The 21,334-nt window shown below is 39.6% G+C and overlaps 2 protein-coding genes across 7 annotated transcripts in view; one reads left to right on the top strand and one right to left on the bottom strand.

Annotated features, from left to right (window-relative positions):
• The window catches only part of LOC143036936 (sulfotransferase 1B1-like), a 40,465-nt gene extending 23,641 nt beyond the window's left edge, over positions 1–16,824 (bottom strand). The window contains exon 1 of the mRNA XM_076204947.1: positions 16,664–16,824. The gene's annotated coding sequence lies outside the window, so the exon portion shown is untranslated. The remainder of the gene's footprint in view (positions 1–16,663) is intronic.
• Positions 1–21,334, top strand: part of LOC143036937 (uncharacterized) — a 119,777-nt gene that overhangs the window by 68,881 nt on the left and 29,562 nt on the right. Inside the window, exons 1-2 of one of the 6 annotated variants that reach the window (XM_076204951.1) lie at positions 16,839–16,943; positions 18,208–18,443. The exons of 3 other annotated variants lie outside the window; for them this stretch is intronic. In XM_076204951.1, coding sequence (XP_076061066.1) covers positions 18,310–18,443 — 134 coding nt within the window. In that variant the 5' untranslated portion in view covers positions 16,839–16,943; positions 18,208–18,309. Of the gene's footprint in view, positions 1–16,838; positions 16,944–18,207; positions 18,444–21,334 lie in introns of those variants that run through there. 2 more of the 6 variants (XM_076204950.1, XM_076204958.1) reach the window with 2 other exon arrangements.

Genomic DNA, 21,334 nt, shown 5'->3' with positions numbered 1-21,334 from the left:
CTGCACACTTTTTACATTCCTCTTCATACACAAGATCCAAGTACTTATCAGCAATATCTTTTCTGGATGGAGGAATATAACCTGGCCTCAGGTTCTGAACCATCTTGAGAAACTGAGGATGCTGAACAAGACGAAATGGTGAATTTGTAGCAAATATAATTCTTGCAACTTCTTTGTCGAGATTTTCCTTTTGAAAGGCTGAAGTTTTTATGATAAATCTGTCCAGAGATGTTGATGACTTTCTTTTAGATGAAAATGATTTAGCAGAAGTGGCGCCTGTGGAGGAGTCTGATAGTGACCTTTTTAATGGTGGAGTCAGGTACACTAAATCAGAATCTTTACAAGAAAGGCTATACACTCCTGGGGCCTCATTTGCCTTTAAGCTTTGATGAACATTATCAATTTGTTTGTGTACAGTATTAGGGTAATGGCAGGCAACTGTGAGATGCTTGTCGGAAATCAATTTAAAAGAAGGGCTGATGGAATTACAATAGGGGATTTTTAAAACATCTTTGAAAGATGGTGGTTTGGTGGGAACTGAATTTTTATGGTGGCTGGCTCTAGCCTAGCTGAGGGCTTGATCCAGGAACCAGGACGGGTATACCAACTTCAAAAGTTGCCTTTTGATGAGGTCAATCTCCCGGCCCAAGAATCTAGGACTGCAAATCCTAAAACCTCTCAAGAAAAGGCCGGAGGCAACACTCTTCTTGATTTGGTCGGGATGGTTGCTAAAAAAAAGTGAAGATAACTACCTGAATGGGTGGGTTTTCTATAAACTGTATATATATATATATATATATATATATATATATATATATATATGTATATATATATACATATATATATATGTATATATATATACATATATATATATGTATATATATATGTATATATATACATATATATATATATATATATATATATATATATATATATATATGCGGAAAAAACACCAAGGAAAAAGATAAACTGATGACCAAGCGCTTTCGTCTATTCAGATATCCTCAGGGTACATGAGGATGTCTGAATAGACGAAAACGCTTGGTCATCAGTTTATCTTTTTCCTTGGTGGTTTTTCAGCATATTTAGAATCACGAGTTTATGTGATTTCTCATGCATATATATATATATATATATATATATATATATATATATATATATGTATGTATGTATATACATATATATGTATTATATATATATACATATATGTATATATATATATATATGTGTATGCATGTATACATATATATGTATTATATATATATATATATATATATATATATATATATGTGTGTGTGTGTGTGTGTGTGGATGTGTGTGTGTGTGTGTGTGTGTGTGTGTGTGTGTGTGTGTGTGTGTGTGTGTGTGTGTGTGTGTGTGTGTGTGTGTTTACCTAGTTGTATTTACCTAGTTGTATTTTACGGGAAGGGGAGCTATGCTCGTGGGGTCCCGTCTTCATATCTCATTTTATCTAAACTATTTTTAAATTCATGTATTGTTTTTGCACACACCACTTTCTCATCTAACTTGTTCCAACTGTCTATTACTATGTGAGGAAAGCTGTTCTTTTTCAGATCTCTTCTATAGCTGTCTTTTTTTATTTTCTTTCCGTGTCCTCTTGTATTTCTGTCATCCCATTTTATCAGATTCTCTCTATCAGTAATTTCTATGCCTTTCATGATTCTGTAAATAGCTATCAAATCTCCTCTCTCTCTTCTTTGCTCTAGTGTCTGTAGTTCAAGTTTTTCTAGTCTCTCTTCATATGATAGTTTTGAGAGTGTTGGTGCCAATTTTGTAATTGCTCTTTGTATTCTTTCAAGTTTTTTTATACATTTTTTTGTACTTGGTGACCATATTGTTGCTGCATATTCCAATCTTGGTCTTATCAGGGTGATTAGGATTTTCTTCACCATTTCTTCATCCAGGTATGTAAATGCAACTTTGATTGTTCTTATAAATTATAAGTTTCTCCAAAAATCATATTTATATGTTTCTCAGGTGATATATTATTCATAATAATGACTCCCAGGTGGTTCTCATTTTCTACTTTTTTTATTCCTTCTTCTCCCAATTTATATGCTCCTGTTAAACACAAAAAACAAAATCCAAAAACCATTATACTACACTTTTTTGTATTGAACTCCATCTCCCACTTCCTACTCCATTCCTGTACTTTATTTAGATCTCTCTGTAGTGATTCACAATCTTCTTCAGTTTTCACTCTTTTCAGTAGTTTTGCATCATCTGCAAAGAAGCTCATATAGCTTTCAATTCCTTCATCCATATCATTAATATATATAGCAAACATTATTGGGGCCAGAACTGTTCCCTGCGGAACACCGCTTATTACTTCATCCCATTTTGAGTGCTGGTTTCTTATCACTACTCTCATTTTTCTTTCTTGCAAAAAGTCTTCCATCCAATTTAGTAGTTTGCCCTGTATTCCTCCTTCATATTCTAATTTCTTAAGCAACTTCTTATGTGGTACTTTGTCAAAAGCTTTCTTTAGGTCTAAAAATGCACAGTCCGCCCATCCATCTCTTTCTTGTATTATATCTATTAGCCTTGAATAGAAACATATTAAATTGGTGACGCATGATCGTCCTTGTCTGAATCCAAATTGCCTTGGATTTAACACTTTGTTTTTTTTTCTAAATATTTTACCCATCTACTTTTGATAATTCTTTCACAAATTTTTGCTATTGTACTTGTTAGAGAGACTGGTCTATAGTTGGTAGGTTCTTCTTTATTTCCTCCTTTATATATAGGTACTATATTTGCTTTTTTCCAATCTTCTGGAACTTTTCCTTCTTTCAAGGAACTATTTAGTATGCTATGTGTTTTGTCTGCCAGTTCATTCCTGCATTCTTTCAGTATCCAGTTTGCTATTTCATCTGGTCCATGCGATTTTCTGACATCAAGATTACTCAAGTGTGTTAATATTTCATTCTTTGTTACTTCTATTTCTTCCATAGGGGGACTTTCTCTTTCCATTCGTTCTCTTCAGGTTGTATGTTCTCCCTTGTAAACACTGATTTAAAATGTTTGTTCATAATTTCCGCCATTTCCATTTCCTCAGTGTATTCAACTCCCTCTTGTCTTAATTTCTCCAAGTCTTGTTTGTTTTTCAGTTTATTGTTTACAAATCTATAGAATAGTTTCGGTTGATCTTTACACTTTTCTATGACATCTTTTTCATATTTTCTCTTTTCCTCTCTGCACGTTTGTACATATTCATTTCTATAGCAGGTATATATTTTCCATTTTTCAGGTCTTCTGTCTTTTTTCCATCTGGTCCAGGCTTTGTCTCTTTTGTCTTTTAACTCCCTACAACTTTTGTTGTACCAGCATTTTACATATTCTTTTTCTTGTTTTTGTCTTGGGACATACTTTTCCACTCCTTTTTTGTAAATTTTTGTCAAAATATTCAATTTCTCTTCTACTGTTGTTTCTTCTTTGTATATTTCTTCCCAGTTTTCCTTTTGAAAGAATTCTCTTATTTTATCAAAGTTTGTTTTTTCATACATCATTCTTCCTTTTCTATATTGTTCATTTCTTTTCATATATTTTTCTTCATTAAGTTCCAGTTCAATCAATATGTGGTCACTTTTACTTATTGGTGTTTTATATTCAATTTTGTCCACTATTCTAGGTTCAGATGTAATTATTAGGTCTAGTCTCGATGGCTTTTCCTCATTTCTATACCTAGTGTTCTGTATCCATTGTGTCATTGTATGGTCAATAACCATCTCAAGTAGAGCGTTTCCCCATGAGCCGTCTCCACCCTTTACTGTAATATCTTCCCAGCAGATTTCATAGCAATAAAATTCGCACATCATAACTATTTATCCTCCCCCTTCCATTATCTTGTTTTATGTTATCTTTATGGCCTCTAACATACTTTTATGTTCACTCTCTTCCCATGAGGCTGTTTTCGGGGGCACATAATTTATCACAAACTTTCTGTTCTTCTTATCTCTGTCTTCTACTTCCATCCTTATCATCTCTACTCTATTCTTTCCATATGTGACACACTTCACGTTTATATCCTTCTTAGTCAGGAACATAACTCCACCCCCTTCCTTTTTCACTTTGTTTCTAATCCAATAATTATATGCATCATGTCCTACACTGTTGGGTGGTAGTGGACCTTTTAATTTTGTTTCTACAATTCCCATTATGTCTGGTTCTTTTTCTTTCAAATAATCATTCAGCTCATTCAATCCTGTTATTAATCCATCTATATTTGTGTAAGACACTCTTAGTTTTCTGCCACTTCCATTGTGTTCTCTGTTTCTCTTTTGTTTTTCTCTTGTATGTCGACTTTCTTTAGTTTCATATTCACTACTCTCCAATAGAATCTCTCTTTTTCTGACTCCGTTCTTATCTCGTTTTTTCCTTAGCTTCAAGTCTTTTCTGTTTTTCTTCCTCTCTTTCCTCTTTATTCATTTCCCTTTTTATCCATACCTTTTTATATTGTTCACTTGTTGCTAGTTTCGTTTTGGATAAGATATTCTCAGCCGTAGTTTGTGACCTGAATTTAATCTTAATTGGTCTGGTCTTGTCTGTACTATCTTTCCCGAGCCTGAATTTCTCTTCGATTTGCTTCATAATTTCTGGTTCATCTTCCTGAACTAATTCTAGTAAATTTCTTACTTTTTCATTTTCCTCTTTGATTCTTGTGGTTCTATCTGGGTTATGTTTCTCTTCCATTCCTAATATAATTATACATTTATTTTTGTCTGCTAAGTCTCTTACTATATTCTCCTTCTGTCTCATCACTTTAATAACTGAGTTTTCAGTTTGTTCATTCATTTGCTGTCTGATTATGTCAGTGAATGCAACTTTGCTATTTTCTTGGATTTTTTTCCAACCCTCCTTGTTCTCCTTATTATTCTCCTTTAAGACTTTATTCTCTTCTTTTACTTCTTTTAACTGTTTTTTTAATTCTTCAATTTCCTTAGTTAAGTTTTTGTTCGCCTTCTCTAGTTCTTCCAATTTTTCAACCCTCTGTACAATTTTGTTAACATGACCGAACCTACGCTCCACGTCCTCGATCATCTTATCGACCTTCTCTTCTAGTCTTGTCAGTCGGGAGGGGGTTTGTGTCCCCCCCCACCCTCTTTAAATCCCTGGAAAATATTCTCATCACTTTCTACTGTATTGCTCTTATCTATACTTCTAATCTTTACATTTTTATTAGACATTTCATCGTCGCTTAGCTGGTCGGGGGGCCGTTTGTTTACCTTTCGCCTGTCTGCCTGGGCCAAGTCCTCTCCTTCCTCATTTCCTTCCATTTCCCTCAGCAATCCCTCCCCTTCTCCTCTTTCCCTACTTTCCCACTACCCCACGAGCAATTTCCCCCACCCTGTTAATACAATAGGCACTTCTCTTTGCGTTGGGATCCACGAAACTTCAAATTTCTTCAGAACGTCTTTTAAGCCGTCCGTTCGTTGAAGAGTGTGTGTGTGTGTGTGTGTGTGTGTGTGTGTGTGTGTGTGTGTGTGTGTGTGTGTGTGTGTATGTATGTATGTATGTATATATAAAACTTAAGCCCACTCTCGTAGAAAGATAAGCTGAGATACAGAGTAAACCGCATATTGCGACCACTAGCTGTGATCCTCTTCAGCAGTTACAAATATTGGGTACATAGACAAGAACATATATACAGAGGAGAAAGCTACACAATGGAACTAGGTAAGCCTCAAGTCACGTGCCCTGAGTGGGGTCGGACTTTTCGTCCTCTGGAGATGAATTTATTTACTGCCAAACTAGTAATGGCATCTGGTGACCATTGACCTTTAGAAGTGTTGTAATTCGGGAACTGTTTTATTAATTAGGACTCAATAATTATTCTTTTAAAACTACAATGTGATTTATATACTGTACTGTAGCTGCATTCTTCCAATCTATTCTGTGGTCTAAAAGACTTGAATGGAGGAATACAGCCTAGTTTTCTTGGCCGTATTTTAACGAATTTTTATGTTCTTTTATCTTAATAGATAGATCACGTCCCGTATGTCCCCAGTACACTTTATCACAATTGAGACATGGTATTCTATATATTCCGGGGTTGTCACTACTAGGAGTTCTGTGATGGATGTTTACCACTTTTTTTTTTAAATATTGTTTGGGTAACTGAATGTGATCCTAATTTGATTACTAGGTAGTAATGTTGATGCGGCATGTATGGATTCATTATATGGGAGTTTGATGTTTAATTTATCCCTGACAAATTTTGTATTGGAATTAGTAGTTCTAAAACAACTGGCTTTAGCTTTGCTGAGGGCTTTTGTAAAAAACCAGCCAGTTATCTTAGAACCAACAAATACACGAACAACTAGAGGCAGTCACAACCTATAATACCACACATACCAAACAAGCACACACATATGCAAGTATTCCTTTTACCCCCGCAGCATCCAAGAATGAATCATCTCCCATCTCACGTAGTTAATAGTCCCACTCTTGGTACTTTTAGAAATAGGACTGCACATCATTACCTCCCTCTCCTCAATCCCAATACCAGTCCTGACCCTAATTCTGATCACACATTTAACATTGATTCCAACCCCATTCCTATTCCAAATCATGCCACCTGTGATCGTCCCTCTGCGGGTTCCCTTAAAGAAAGAAAGAAAAAAAAACAAAAAAACAAAAAGAACTTGCACGTCTTACCTGTAGCGAGGAGTTTTGCACGACTGAGGAAGCGAGGTACGCGAATCGATTTAGGTGACACCATGCTGTAAAAGACGTGAGCTATTTTTCCTTCAACCACCAATAAACCGGAGATACCGCCCACCTTCAGCACTTTTTCCGCCGCAAAGTCTTTGGCAAAACCGCCCCGAGTCGAAAAAAATAAATAACCCAGTCTAAAGTTATTGTTGCCACCATGTTCACATGATAAGGCTGACTGCCACTGTTTTACGATATGTTTATTTGTTTATTATTATTTTTTCTCTCTGAAGCAATAAACATTTCTATTATTATTATTAAGTTTAATGGACTAAAAGGTCTCCTGTCGGCATGCTCCGCCTTTGTAATCCTTTGTAATGTAGTGAATTCAAGTTTCTGAACAGTTTTGTTCTATCACTTCTAATTTTTATGCTTTCGCATATCTCATTTTAATTATATGGTATATTAATTCAAAATATAATGTGTTTAGACTAACACCACAATCGGAACAAAAGAAAAAGATACGCGAGTCATATTTCGACTGTTAACTGCAATTTTCTTCAGTAATACAAAATGGGAGGGGAATACTCTCTTTAAATAGGAACCTCTTACAAGAGAAAAGGAAGTAGGGAAAGAGTAGATACCACTACCTTCACTCTCTGATGACCTGAGGATGACGTAGTGTGTTGGGTTGCCCATATGTGGTGAGGGAAATCCTGTTCTGTTTTTCTTTTTCGATTTCTGATCCTAGTCTGATACAACTGCTGGCAAGAAGAAAACTCCGGAGGTTGCCAGACTCCCCCATCTAAAAGTTACAGAAAGCAAAAGGGGACATTCCCCACAAAGGGGTGCCCAATAAGAATCATGGTAGAAAAGTGGTATTCTTGAGGGTTGCCAAAAAGGGGTATCGATGTGAAGACCGTTGTCTACCAGCGCAAATCTCCGGCGATGACCTTTGACCGTGTTTGCCTCGCGTCGACTTGAGTTTGTCTAGAGTCTGTCCTGGGTGCCCTCTGATATATGCGTTCGCCGTCCCATGCCTGGCTGAAAAGGCCTCTTGTTGTCTCTACATATGAAAGAAATCATCAGACGCCTCTCGTAGATGGGGGACTTCTCCTGGCGTCTCTCACAGGGTATATCATATTGCTTGGCCAGCTACCGTCACCGTCCCGGTGACTCTATACTTATAGAAAAACAAAACAAAACAAACAAGGTCCTTGTTCAAGGCCTTGGCATGAAGGGTATATACACATAAGTTTGGCATACGGGTGCCGTAAGTGAATTATACAAAAAACAGAACATATGAATAACATCCCTAATTGTAAGAGTAGGCGGGCGTAGATATTATTTCCGTTCACCTAGGCAATAATATACATTTATGAAGGTGTGGCTCTATTACGAAGACTATAGCGGGGAAGTGGCAAAGGTGGAATTTGCGAATAGGATAGGGGGTTGTCCTCTATGTCCTGCGTAGGGTGAGTTTGAGAAGCCAAAGTTTCTATGTCTAGGCAACGGGGAACTTTTTTAATGTGATCTTTATGCAACAGGGTCTACGTTAGATTTGGCAAAATAAGTGCCTTTACCTGATTCTTAGATTCATGACCAATGATGCGATAGGGTCCAGAGAATTTCGGAGAGAGCTTTGAAGTGTGTGTGTAGTTAAGGGTGTAAACAATGTCTCCAATTTCAAAGGTATCAGTTCTGGCTGATTTGTTGTGCAAGCGGACCATTTCGTCCTTAGTTAGATGGAGGGAATTATGCATTCTTTTGAATAGGCAATTGAAATTTGCTACTTTAACCTTTACAAAATCATTAAAGTTATAAATGGGTGGTAAGTCTGAAAGGAGAAGATCATATGGAAGCTTATTGTCTGAGCCAAAGAGAACAAAGTGGGGTGACTCCGATATTGACTTATTTACCGCAGAATTCAAACACGCTTGAATTATGGGGACATGTTCATCCCAAGAAGGTTGAATATCAGATGCAAGATGTCTGATAACAATGAGAATCTTGCTATTCTGGCGTTCAATTAGGCCATTTGAACTAGGATGGTAAACAGTAGTGTTATATTTCTTGATTTGAAAATAATCGCAAATATGCGAAAGAATCTCATTGTTGAACTCACTCCCGTTGTCAAAAATTAGAGTCTTGGGTGTCGTAAAAGGGCATATGAGTTTGTCAATAATTTTCTTTGCTACGTGTTGTGCTGTTTTGTCTGGTAGGGGGGCCAGAATACAGAATCTAGAGAAATGGTCGACACAGACAAGTAAGTACCTGTTTCCAGTATGTGTAAGCGGTAACTTAAGAGGATCAATAGTGATTGTGTCGAATGGTTTAGAAGGTGTAGGGTAAGTTAGAATTGGAACATGACCGCTAATATGACCTTTGTGACTCGCGCAAGAGTGGCAAGCGCCGATATACGCGTGTATATCCTTCCTCATTGTTAACCAGAAATAGTGCAATCTGGCCTAAGTGACGCATTTCTCCCTGTCAGGGTGTCCAGCAATAGGTGAATCTTGTATAAGTTTTAAGACTTCTGGAATGAGACCTGTAGGGACTACCAGTTGGAGCACTGATCTGTTGGGTTCCTGTTTGTTCGTTAGTGTTGTTTTATGATAAAGAATGTCATCCACTAGCGTGTAATTGTCAATATCTGGAGGAAAGTTGTCAGTGTCAGATGTGTCTACAGATTCGAAGAAGTATATGACATGTTTTCAAAGATGATCTGATCTCTATGCTGCGGTAAGGCGCGCTTGAGTAATATTGACTGAAATTGGGTTTTAAATTATGGTCACAATATGGCAACTAAGAGCATCTGCAACCACATTTGCTTTTCCCTGAACAAAATGGAGGATAGGTATGACCTCTTTTATGGTGAGGAACCAGCGGGCAACTTTCCCGGAAAGGTTCTTCCTCTTGAATAGGTGTAAGATTTATTGATGGCCTGTGTATATGTGTATTTCGTAACCGAGGATGATGTCTTTGAAATGTTTGAGTGCGTATATCACTGCTAAGGCTTCTATATCTGTGACTGAGTGATTCCGCTCGTGCTTGCTGAGTGTGCGGCCCGCATAGGCAATTGGTCTGAGTTTTATGTAGTGGTGCTGCATGAGAATAGCGTCTAGGCCTGTATAGAACTCATCAGCGTAAGTTGTAAAGGGAAGCTTGTGGTTTGGGAAGGCAAGGACAGGTGCCGTGGTTAAGGCTTTCTTTAAATCATTAAAGGCTTTCTCTTGGTCAGGTGTCCAAATGAAGGGTGTGTCCTTCTTAAGTAATGAGGTTAAATGTGCTGTTATACTGGCGTAGCCTTGAATGTAACGTCTGTAAAAAAAACTGACAGAGCAAGGATTAAACATATGTGTTCTACAGAAGTGGGGCGTGGAAAATCTATGACTGCCTTGACCTTATCCTGCGAAGTGTATTTCTTTCTGAAGGAAAGAACACTTCTAAAGTTTCAGTTTGAGACCTGCCTGTTTTAGTCGCAAGAAAACAGTGTGTAGAGTGTGCAGATGTTCTTTAATTGATTTGGAAAATATGAGGACTTCATCAAGGTACATAAACATAGAGTGACCAATGAGGCCTGCGAGTACCTTGTGCATGAGTCGTGTGAACACTAAAGGAGCTGATACGAGACCCATGGCGAGTCATTTGAATTCATAGTGTCCTGTGGGTGTGCTAAATCTGTCACAGTCCTAGACTCTGGGGTAAGGGGGATCTGGAAATATCCCGACAAAAGGTCCAAGGTCGTGAAAACTACGTTGTTTTCACCGACAAAGTGGAGGAACTCCTAGAGGATCGGAATCGGGTGGCGGTCTGGTATGGTGAGTTCAATTCTCTGAAGTCTACTACAGGTCGGAAGGACCCGTCTTGTTTTGTCACTATAAAGAGTGGAAAATTCCACTCGCTAATGTATGATTCGATGATATCTTGCGCAATCATGTCTTGTATAAGGTTATCTACAATCATATGTTTCCTGTGTAATAATCTGTATGCGTGAATGTAACATGCTTTTGAGTTCTCAAGAAGAAATATATGATGCTGAATAAGATTAGTGGCTCCAAGGGGTTCACCTTCAGTGGCAATGGTATGTCTGAACTTGTTGCAAAGTGCTAGTAAATCTGCTTGTGCATCATGGAAATCAATATGGTTAAGCTGAGATGCATCAGTGGGTTCCTGTGATGTTTGCATATCGGAAACTGTGGCACAAACTTGAGAAGTTGGGAATTTGTTATCCATGACTTTAATACGTGAAGGATATACTTGGAAATCGCAAATGTTTGTACCAACTGTGATATGGAGGGGTGCGTTAGTGTCATTGGCAATTAAAATGTAAGTATAACCTTTTTTTGACGTAGAGATGAAGGCTGAAATCTGGGAAATGCCATTCACGCGGCAAGTTTCTGGCATACAGAGTACATTGGAGTCTTGTGTTTGGAAAACTCGTATATGAATCCTTGTGTATTCACGAGGGAACAGCGTCTTTGGGCTGATAAACACTACGTGAGTGTGTTGGAAAGTAGATAACACTTCCGAGACTGGAGCGGATTGTGTGTTGAAGTCCTCTAAGAGGGGCAAGAAATGGTCCTCCGACGGTGAAAAATTAACGTTATTTACTGGGTGTTTTGCCTTTAGTTTCGCAGATTTTGACCTTCGAGAGGAGTTTGCGCGCCTGTTACGCTTGGAATGTCTTCCTACAGCTGGTAGTGAAGTGGAAGGGTTAGAGTCGTGGGCATGTGTGTGTGCGTCGGTGCCATTTGAGTCAAGAGCTGGTGCATCCTCGTGTGGTGAAGCAGAGTTAGTTTGAGCAGTTGTGCTAGAATTACTTGGCGTTAAATCAGGCTTTGCCTGCTTGGCCACGTTGAGGTGGTTGACTTTAGGAGAATTTGCTGATGGCAATGCAGGGAGGAAGTGATTTGCATAAATGATGCCATGTTGAGCAGGGTAAATGATGATATTATATTGCTTCATCAATCTTAAGCCTATGAGGATATCAACAGGGAAATGAACATCAGCTACGTAAGTGGAAACTGAAATGGATGGGCACTCGTCTTTGAAGCTAATGTCAAGAGAGAATTTTCCAATGATAGGGAAAGGTACTCCATCCACATTGCACAAATTTGCGTCTGGGGGTTCCAAAATGGCTACTCGTTTTGTTAGGGTGCGGAATTTATGAAAACTGTTCACTGACATGATGTTTACTGGTAAACCCGTGTCGAGAAAAACTGTCATTTTGGTGTTTCCAGACGTGGCGTTGAAGGTTAATGTATGGAAAGATGTGTCTGGGATGTCCAGTGTGTATACTGGTAACGTTGACGTCTGTATGTCTGTGTAAGGGTTCACTGTCCTCGAATGGCACTGAGGCTTCGTAGTATGGAGTCATAACATAAGAACATAAGAATATAGGAGACTTCAAGAGACCATAAGGCCTAAACTAGGCAGTTCCCTGTCTATTACCACCTGTCGTCCCCATCCATAAAGTTGTCTTATCATTTTTTAAAGCAACTGATAGTTTCAGCGCTTACTACATGGTTACTAAGTTACTAAGTTTATTCCATTCATCGACCACCCTATTAGTAAACCAATTCTTGCCTATTTCCTTCTTAAATCTAAATTTGTCCAGTTTATACCCATTACTGCGAGTCCTGCCCTGTTGTTTTATTATGATGACCTTGTTTGCATCACCCTTGTTATAACCTTTGATCCACTTGAACACTTTTATTAGATCACCCCGCACTCTGCGTCTTTCCAGAGAGTGTAAGTTAAGGTGCCTAAGCCTCTCTTCGTAAAGCAAATTTCTGAGTCCATGTATCATTTTGGTCATTCTTCTCTGTACTGATTCTAGTGAATTTATGTCCATTCTGTAGGACGGAGACCAAAAATGTACCGCATAGTCAAGGATGGGTCTAACTATCGCTAGATAGAGTTTAATAATTACCTCTGCACTTCTATTCGTTACCGTCCTAGCAATGAAGCCTAATGCGCTGTTAGCTTTATTTCTGGCGCTAATGCACTGCTTCCTGGTTTTAAGGTCCGGACTCACCAGAACTCCCAAGTCCCTCTCGCACTCAGATTGTTCTAAAAACGTGTTATCTAAGCTGTATCTATTTTCGGGGTTGTGTAGCCCTACGTTTAACACGCTACACTTAGAGATATTGAAGTTCATTTGCCATTTCACCGACCATGTTAACAATTTATTAAGATCATCCTGCAGAATCTCTGCGTCGTCTCCTGACCTAATTAGGCGTCCTATTTTAATGTCCGCCAATTTACCAACATCACTATTTATCCCATCGCCTAAGTCGTTTATGTACATAGTGAACACAGTACCCAAAACCGAGCCCTGGGGGACCCCGCTAGTAACATTGCCCCACCTAGATTTTATTCCATTTATGGTGACCCGCTGTTTTCTGTTACTAATCCAAGCTCTAATCCATTCTAACACTTTTCCTCCTATGCCATGGGCTTTGATTTTATTTAGTAGTCTCTGGTGTGGCACCTTGTCGAACGCTTTGCTAAAGTCAAGGTAAATAACATCGTAATTATCATTGTTATCTGACGCCTTATATACTTTAGCGTAAAAGGATAGAAGATTAGTCACACATGACTTACTCTTGGAGAAACCATGCTGTGAATCACGAATTAAATTATGTCCTTCGATGTGTTCTCTGAGTCTATTTACTATTATTGATTCAAGCATTTTTCCTATAACCGATGTCAAACTGATTGGCCTGTAGTTGCATATAGACGATCTATCTCCCTTCCTAAAAACAAGAACAACGTTTGCTTGCCCCCAAGCAATAGGCACAAAACCAGTGTCTACCGACTTATTGAATATTTCTGTTAACTGGTCACAGATTTCAAATTTACTCTTTAAGCATTCTTGGAAAAATTTCGTCATACGGGAAAGGTGTCACGTGAATGACCTGCGGGGGATATGTTACGTGTATATTTCACAGGAGATGTGTGACGTGAATATGCAGGGGATAGGTTATGTGAATACCTTGCCGGGAATGTTGATCCTAGTTTGTGTTGCGTCTGTGGTCGCAGTAAACGACATTTGTCGGAAGTGTAAATGCACGTACCGTGAAAATCGTAGTGTTGTTTTGGTTGTGTTTGGTATTTGTTGTAGCACATGATTTCCATGTGCCCTAGTTTTTGGCAGTAGGTGCAAAACTTACGTGTCCTCGAGGTGGATCTACGGCGTGTTTGGTAGCGGGTGCGCGATGTATTTCTCGATCTCGTGTTATGTGGGGATGTATGTGTGACCTGAGCTACGATGTGTTTGTGTGTGATGGGTATTGACTGGGTCTGTGGGTCAGAGTTCTGGAACTTTCTAATGAATCTGGCTACCTTGTCATCTGGTGTGAACGCAAGAGTACTAGCCTTTTGTAATGTTTCTAGGTGCATCTGAGAGAGAAATCGGAGATACGCCATTATAGATACTACATGTTCTTGTGCAATATTTTCGTCTACAACCCATTTTGACTGCTTAAGACTTTCTCGTAATCTGGTTTTGAATGTGGGCGCAATTTAAATGTTCTGTCCTTCGTGGTGTATTGTGCTCCAAGTGGCTCAAAAGTAGCAAAGACTTTTTTTGAATTCTGTGACGAAATCCGCATAGTTATCAGTTTCCAAGAAGACTTCAGACTAAATGATATCCCCAGCCAAGGTGTCGTGTTTGTCTATCCTAGATGTTAAAATGGGTATTTTAGTTTGTCTTCAGTGTCACTTCTACATATTGTCTCTGCGTCAACCTCAGCGAGGGAATTGTGTACAGGGATATTCCTACTATTGAAAAGGGGCAAAGTCGTCTCGTCCTTTATAACTGTAATTTTATTTTGGGTGGTCATGTTGTTTGGCAACGTGTTTGCACCTTGTGACGAGTTGCTAGAGTGCTGAGTGGTCATGTCCTGTGTTTCTGAATTTCGTGCAGTGGGTTCGTGTGATGGGTTTGCTTGTCGCGTCAGAGTTGTGTTCATTAAAAAAAATAAAGTCTAAGGAGACTTTGTTGTTACTAAGTGGCTAATAAAGGAAAAAAGAAAATTATTTACCCAGGTTGACGTATAAATCGTAGTGAAGGGGAGTGCCGTCGTCGTGTTGCGGTTAAGGGCACTGCTACAAATAGTGGAGGAGGTTAGTCTTTGTTATGCTGTTTTTTAATGTATGTGGAAGAGAGAAAATTATATAGATATATATAGGTGCATATATATATATATATATATATATATATATATATATATATATATATATATATATATGTGTGTGTGTGTGTGTGTGTTTACAACAACAAAAAATAAGAAGAAGAGGGCTTGTACGTCTCGTCGCTCGTGGTACAGCCAGTTGATGCAGCGAAGTCTCTGTCGCTACGTCTCGTCGCTTGTGGTGCAGCTGGTTGATACAGCAAATATTATCTGTCGCTACGTGTCGGTGTCGCTGGTCTCGTCGCTTGTGGTGCAGCTGGTTGATGATTGGCTCTGGTGAAGCAGCTGAGAGGGACTGGCGTAAAACTAGGGTTTCGTGCCGTGGTTGCGGGTAATGCAGCTGCAAAGGATTGCCTCGATCGAAGCTGTCGTTGAATTGTTTTCTTCCGTGTGGCGTGGATTGTGGGCGATGGGGCTAAGAGTGTTAGGGCTTTTGCCCTGGTGCAGCTGGTTGATGTCGAATTGATTAGTGTTGCACTGCTGCTTCGATGTCCACGGCTGTAGAGTTAGTCTTGCTTCGCCATCCCACTTGTGCCACCATTCAATGTTGATTTGCCCGTCTGTGGTGAGGGAAATGCTGTTTCGTTTTTCTTCTTTAATTTTTTATCCTAGTCTGATACAACAACTGCTGGCAAGCCCAGAGTCTGTCCTGTGTTCCTTCTGATATATGGGGTAACCGACGACACTCACCGTCCCGGGGTGCCCGGCTGAAAAAGCCTCTTGTTGTCTCTTCATACCCAAGATGAAAGAAATCATCAGATGCTTCTCGTAGATGGGGACTTCTCCTGGTGTCTCTAACAGGGTATATCGCAAATGAACAATCCTGAAATCCCCTGGTATGTGATCTTTCAACTTCTGATGAAGATGTTTTTTCTTCAATTCAGCCGCTGTTATTGAAGGGTCCTGCTTCACCTCACGTAGTAAAACCTCGTCAGTCCGAGCAGTTGTCTTCTTCTTGGCCCCAGAGCCGGGTTTCCGAGGCGGGAGAGAGTGTGGCGGCTGCATGTTTTGAGCTTGAGTGACACGGCACACGTTCAGATTGGCAGTTACACGCTTTACTGGCAATTCCTGCTCCATTAGGGTGAGGGCACGGGTCTTTTTCATTGTCAGATTCCTACGCCCTGTTGTGATGGTATGATGGTGTCTGACAGGGCGTCAAATTCACCAAAGAGATGAAAAAGTTGTGGTCTGTGGGGCAGCGTAATCCAGGTGCACTCTGTCTGAGCTCTGAGAGTACACTGGAGCTGAGCTTGGCGGGAAGTTGAGAGATGCGGGAGGAGGGGGGAACATGCGAAATTGATCTAGGAAAATAATCTAGATGATATTCTGTGAAATTACGAAAAATCTTCTTGACAATTCCCATGACTACATCAGAGGCAGAACGCTGCTTTTCAACACTGAAAAAAAAATCTAAAAAGTATTATGAATTCGGAAAGACTAAATGCACTTGCAGTGCTTTCAGTGGAGAAAGAAATCCTCAGTTGTCATCCAGAGATCAAGAGGAAATTATATATATTTTTGCACAAATTAAAAAAAAAGAAGAACGAGTTTAATTTCTAAACGAATGGATCAAGCTTAAACTATAACAATGTCATGGGGGGTTCACACAAATAGGTATGTACTCGGTATTTAGAAAATGGACGTGAGAGAGAATCACACGACAACACCAAGATGTGTCTTTATTGTAGATTAACACAGAACACTATCCTATCTATCACTCACAATATAAGTATCACCAGTGTGATGGCTAACACAGTCTACAAATTATATGAAATATCTTAACTCACAAACCACATTCCTTGGCTCTGCAGGCGCGAGGCCGGTGTCTCCAATTTTCCTCGAGTGTCGATCTCCTTCTCGTGTTCTCTGGTTCCTGTGTCCTCCTACAGGACAGAGGCCCGTTTTCATGTATCTTCAATCTGCTTCTCGCCCTCCCTCTGTAGATCGGGGAGGGGACGAGGTCCGCCTTCAACGACGAGCGCCGAAAAGTGTTGGGTCGTGTGTTGAGTCCTCCCACAGCTCGTCGCTGTGGCTGGGGGTCCACCCTCAACTGTGTGCTGCCGCAAAGTAAGTTCAAGATTCCCCATGCCCTTCATCTGTGGATATGGTAGGGGGAGGGAGAGTGGTAGAGGGGTCGATCTGCGCATGCGCGCAGCGGTGTGACCGCGAATAGTTCGGCCTAGTTGGCTACCCTGGGAGGCAGGGATGACCTCACGCTATGGTCAATTTCCCCCGGCCTGGGTCAGGTGCTGACCGCGCCGACCAGCTCCAAGCTTCCATCTCGGGTTGAATCACGTGGTCAGCGGGGACGAGACGTCCACGCTGACAAATAATTTAGGTTATATTAAGTAAAAGAATATTTTGTTCTTTTAGGATTTTATCAAGTTTCTGAATGAATTTTCTTTTTATGCCTGTTTGTTTCCTTTTATATAATATTAAAACAAAGGCTAAAAATTTTCTGGAGCAGCACCCCCACTAATTTTAGCTACGAGCCGACACTGCCGTCCATTTCAGAGAACTCGAAGCTGATAAACATTAGCCTATATATCAAAACTTACTCATTACCACTTCACTTCAGGCCAAAATCTCGCGGGCAGCATTAGCTGCCAGACGTACGATGTTGCGTCATAATACTCGCACCATGGAAAATAGTCACCGTTTATATCGATCGTTCTCTCTTTCACCCGTGAATTTTGATAACCATAGAAAATGTGATGAAGCCAGTTTAGAGAGTATGTCAGTTACGCAGGGACAACTACAATAAATATAATCAAGACGCCGATATGGCAGCCTCGCGTATCCACTTGCTCCTCATGCCGCCTACGTAGGCGGCACCGTATGGAAGAGGGGGAGAGAAACTTGCTGACCCACTTTCTTTGCGTGATGATGTGTGGGTAAACGATACTTCAAAACTACCGGGCCTAACATGGAGAGATATCAACGAATACCTTTTGGACACGCCAAGCGTTTTCACAAAGGAGTCCATGAAAGCGTACAAGTTTTCAGAAGCTTATGATTATTGTGTTGCGGATCATGTGCAGGATTATCAATGTCATCCAATTACCAAAAACAACCAATTTTGTTTCATTAAGTTAGAAGTAAGATGAGTTATACGTTAAAGCTCTCTTTGTAATTTAGGCCATGCTTCTATCTACATGTTTTTAAAAAGAACATTTTGAAGATATGTCATACTCAACTTAAGATATGAATATTCACATTCTCAAATTAAATCTTTATTAGTTTTGATTCTTGAATAACTAACAAAAATATGACTAATGAGATTCTGATTGGTTCATAAGTGCTAACTTTAGTATTTCTCTTCATTCTACAGGTACTGGCTAGTCAACGCCAATGTGGTAAGACAGTACTGTTTCAGACTTGGGTATGCCTTAACCAGACTGATGGTTGGGTTCTTACTGGAAACTGTACATGCATGGCAAGCTTAGGCTCATGCTGCAGTCATGTGGCAGCACATCTCTTCAAGTTAGAGGTAGCAGTACACTTCAAATTAAATGAGTCAGCCACATATACCAGACAACTTTGTTCCCGGAAAGGATCCACTAAAATGTAAATCCAGCTACAATCAATGCCATCCACAGTCTGGCTTTTGATATCTGGCCATAGGACCAAGTATTCCAGTGTTCTCTTCGAATTGCGTGTGTAGCGGTTGTAATATAACGTAATCTAATATAATGTAATATAATCTAACGTAATATAATGTAATGTAACGTAATGCGTAATCTATAACTGCGTATTTACTTATGCGCATCCTCCAGCGCAGCAAGCAACATACGCCAATACATCGATGCCACATCATATGATATATAACTATGTATACCTATGCATATATTCTATCAGTGTTGGTTTGATCTTCGGTGGATCACAACATTCTTTTGTATCGAGGAGGATGTTTGGTAGCGTAGTCGGCCCTTGAGGCGCGGAAGCGAAGTTTAGTAGGACAGTAAGCCGGTTGTGAAAAATGGAGATAGTTCTTTGCTTTATTGATGCAATTTGTCCAGGATGTGTCCAGTTTTCCAAGTCTGTTTACAGGCCAGATGACCGGGTCTTATTAGGGGGAACTCGGATGAGTTACCAACAAGGAATTACGTACAATAGTTTAACTTACAAAGAGCCAAATTGGCCTGACTAGGCTCAAATATTTGTCATTTAATTACACTGGCTGGTGACCCGGAGATAATTGAGAGATGAGGTCTTGAGCGGGCTCACTACCACAAAACTCTTCGTGCGTGCGTGCGTGTGCACTGGTGCTGGCTGGTAAGCACGCAGACCGTTGATATTCAAAAGCATGCAACATCCGTATCCAGCCCTATCTTTTCCTGTAACATCTTAAGATGTAGATCCTCTATATGTATCCACGTTCATGTAATTCTATGTATACTATATAGGTATGTCCTACGTAGATAGGTTTGACGTGGGAACTCTGTATGCCCAGGCAGAAACACCGCAGGCCTACGACCTGGGGTCAGTCAGTGAATGAGAGTAAGCTGCTTGCTTTTAGTGCTGTTGGTTGTTTGTTGCACGTCTTTAACTTAATAATACCAAATACCACGTAACCTCGATTTTTATTTACTCTTATATCCACGCGTGATCTCATGGTGACACACACCATACGTGTATCCAAACTTTTCTTCTCCGCTTCTCGATCGAAATTTATTCTTGTGGCATACCAAAAAGAAGGCAATGAAGATTTTTTCCAACTTTGCGGTTTGTACAACCAACAGGACAAGTACTGTGGCGTTTTTGGTATCAAAAGTGTAATGCAAATCGCAAAAGTTCCGTAAAGTTAGTATGATTGCTATCACACCATGAGCGTGTACGTTTCTACATATAACATTTCAAGGTTCTATTGCACAGGCCTGTGTTTTTTATTTTCTAACTAAATTTAAGTAACCTGGTTATGCTGAATTCAGAAATTAAAATGGTTTTTGTCAATCAGCTCAGGTTATCGAATTACACTGAAGATTGTTAAAACAATGTTTTCATTCAAAATGGTGATTTTTTCATAATGACTTAGTATCAGAGTTATAAAATAAAGTTAATAACGACTAAATGTTTTATACTATTTTTATTAGCACTGAAAATAAGCAGAAATATGCATCAATGTGGAAGAAAAGAATTTTTCAATTATGATATCTTTATGTCCCACCGTCCCTGAAACCTTTCTTCCATAGTGCGAATGTCTTGGTAGAACCTTTCACTTTATTCTTCGCTGTAGTCTCCACAGTTATCAGGAAAATAATCCAGATACCATCTTAGAAAGTGCATTTTTACTTGGCATACGTGCTCCCAGAGCCTTAAAACTCTACATCAGTTCTTGAACAATGAACACGTATTTTGAACCTCTTTTGTTTCCAAGGAAGTTATTCACAACTGATTTGAAGGCTTACCATGCATTCCTTTCTGTTTTACTCATTACTCTATCGAACTATTCATCCTTCATTATGCTTCTAATCTGAAGGCCATCAAAAATACCTGAATTCAATTTTGCGTCACTGACGTGTGAAAATGTCCGCCTTATGAAAGCAAATGCTGGTCTTCCTTTATTGATGACATTGACAAATTCTTCATCAATCCAAGTCTTATATGAAGAGGTGGTAGCAAAATTTGATGAGGGTTGACCAGCGGATCAACAACCACAGTGTGTGGGCCAAGTTGGAGTGTTTTTCTAGATGGTCATTCACTATGCTCTTAGTGAGCCGTATTCATAAACATGAAGGATATCCTTGCAAGTATAAGGTAGAAGTATAAGGTAATGCTCTCAAGCAAAAGGTAGAAGTATGAGCATATCCTTCTTTCCATATTCATAATGATTACCTTATACTTGGGAGGATATCCTCCAAGCAGAAGTAAAAGAATGACTCGTATTTCGGGAGCGCCGGGTTACATAGTTACATGTTTGAACGTGTCGTAACTCGTAAAATTTCTGATGTGATGTTCCTGTTTCCCGTACACGAGTTTACTATTGCGTTGGTGGTTGCTGAGTGGAGGTGTGTGGTGATTGCTCTCCTACATTATTTCAGGTAACATTATAAGCATGGCAAAATTACTAAATACAATATAAATAAGAAAATATAAAAAAAAAAAATTATCCATTCATTTGCATGAGCAATTATGCTATCAACTACTGCACTCACAGTCCGTGATACCGTAGCTTCATTCTATGGACAGATGACAAGGCGCCTCCCCGAGTTTCTTCATTGGTGCCTAAAAATCTGTCCGCAAGCCACTGTACATTTTGTTCTTCAAAACGGAATAACATCTTAAAATCACGATCAGGTGTAGGTAAACGGGGCATGTAATGTTTAACATGCCTCACATCCACAAACTCTGCCATCGTGCTGAGAGTTGGACAAAACAACCTTTCACTTCTAACTGTAGTCTGCTACTGCCCAGACTCAGCCTTCTTGAAGCATATGCTCTTTATTTGAAGTAAAGGG

Source organism: Oratosquilla oratoria, chromosome 21 (genome assembly GCF_046742065.1).
Source record: "Oratosquilla oratoria isolate Oo_2021 chromosome 21, ASM4674206v1, whole genome shotgun sequence".
NCBI lineage: Eukaryota > Metazoa > Arthropoda > Malacostraca > Stomatopoda > Squillidae > Oratosquilla > Oratosquilla oratoria.
This window is presented reverse-complemented; position numbering and strand designations above follow the sequence as displayed.